Below are 1,920 nucleotides of genomic sequence, written 5' to 3' on the forward strand. Positions count from 1 at the left end.
TTCAAGAGGCCACGTCACTGACGCCTACAGCTCTCGCTTTGGCTACTGGCAGCAAGATCCCGTCCAGTACTTCCAGAAAGCTAAGGGAAGAGTCTCACATGGCAATGGCAGCGACGGAGTGTGATACGTGTCTGACCACGCCTCGTCCGTGCATCTTCCTACACGGTTTGGGTAACCCAAACGAAGACACCGAACTGCAGGACACGCCAGAGCGGACGAATAAAAAGTTCGGCGATATTCGCGGCCACACTCCTTGCTGTTCCGAGATCAAGTACGCTGTCATCAACACTGTTGATGCTGGTTGGAGGAACGACACTCTTCAGCAGAAATTCTGTGACCACGCACTCTCGATGAGTGACACCAGCGACGTCGATGCTGGGATCATTGACAACACAATAATTGTGACACATTCAATGGGTGGACTTGTTATGGCTCACACTCTCGCAAAGGGGAAATGTCGGTTCAGCGAGTCGACCTCGTGGGTGGCACTTAGCTCTCCAATGACAGGCAGTATGGCGCCGGATTATCTCCAGGGCATTTGCACTAGTATGAACAAGAAGGTTGTTGTGGGATTACTCGACTTAATTGGCGAGTGTCCGGTGTTCAAGGCACGTCTATCTACTATCTATCAGGGCGGAAAGTACAGCTCTCCGACCATCGATGCGGCGTATGTAGCTGCTCAAGAAGCATATCGCAGTAATGTGACAGCAGCAATGTGCAGTGACAGCTATAGCGGTCTTTTTTCAATGTACCAAGTTCCAAGTATCTTGGGAGGACAGCTGATTCCACACAGGTCAAAGAAAAACGACGCTCTCGTCGAGTTTCAGAGCTGTTTGGGTGGTCTTGACGAAAACCGATTCGGTAATCACTACTTGGATCGGTTCTATAGACCACAGCTGAATCACGCAGACACTGCGTTTCTGACTGGAGATGGCCTGTTTAAGGACTCGCAGAAACCCAAGAAATGGTTCGAGTGCCTTGAATTGTAGTCAGTAACAGTTCAATTTCGATCAAGTCTCAGCGTTTCTAAGCCTTCGTTGTCTGTGATATCAAGTATTTTAGAAGCAACAGCTCGATATTGGCCGTATTGATCACTGGTACTTCGCTACAGAATGCGATGCTCATTCTATACTTTTGTTGGTCTACAACAAACATTCGAACCATTTATTGGGTTTTTGGGAATCCTTGAGCCATCCGTCGCTAGTCTAGAAAACCGTGCCTGCGTGATTTAACTCCGGTTTGTAGAACGTATCCTTGTAACTTTTGCCGAACTTGGAGGTATCCAGACCTTTAGAACAACTCTGAAACTCCACAAGAGCATCGTTCTGAGGTGACTTGTGTGGAATAACACTAGCAGCCAGGAGCATCATTGACTGGTACATGGAGAAAATGCCTTTCGGGTTGTCACTACACATTGCAGCGTCAACGTTCTCCCGGTAAGCTTTCTGAGCTTTGAGGTACGTTGCGTTGAGCTTCTTGGACGTGTATTTTCCGTTCTCGTACATGATCGATTTTGCATGCAAGTTGCTCTTGTGTATCCCACACAATATGTGATCAACAGGTGTTTTTTGTCATCTACGGTACTTGGCCTTTCCAAGTACGTGCTGCGCCCGGGAAGCTCTCGATATTTGGATACTCCATATTTAATAATATAATATTTGTCAATACGAAGAAACTGAAGCGCGAATAAGGATGGGCCCCACTTCGCCAGCGACATTGGGACTTTTTACTTTTCTTAGTTGAGAATTTGATGTTTGCCGTCTCTAAATCAATTTCAAAAACGTATCCCAGTGTTAATTTCGTATTGAGTACATGTGCTGCATCGAGATGCATTTATATCTGAAGCTGGTCGCATGACATTTGTGTGGTTGTATTTACTAGCTGCTCCGTCGTTCTAGTGGCTTCAATCCCTAAGTTGAA

At 46.6% G+C, this 1,920-nt stretch overlaps 1 protein-coding gene across 1 annotated transcript; it reads left to right on the top strand.

Annotated features, from left to right (window-relative positions):
* Window positions 1-98: 98 nt before the first annotated feature.
* Window positions 99-989, top strand: PPTG_19859 (hypothetical protein; the record flags this gene model as incomplete). Its single annotated transcript, XM_008918475.1, has 1 exon — window positions 99-989. One exon carries the CDS (start codon window positions 99-101, stop codon window positions 987-989), a length of 891 nt encoding a protein of 296 aa, XP_008916723.1.
* Between the last annotated feature and the right edge of the window lie 931 nt (window positions 990-1,920).

Source organism: Phytophthora parasitica, assembly GCF_000247585.1.
Source record: "Phytophthora parasitica INRA-310 unplaced genomic scaffold supercont2.212, whole genome shotgun sequence".
Classification (NCBI taxonomy): domain Eukaryota; phylum Oomycota; class Peronosporomycetes; order Peronosporales; family Peronosporaceae; genus Phytophthora; species Phytophthora nicotianae.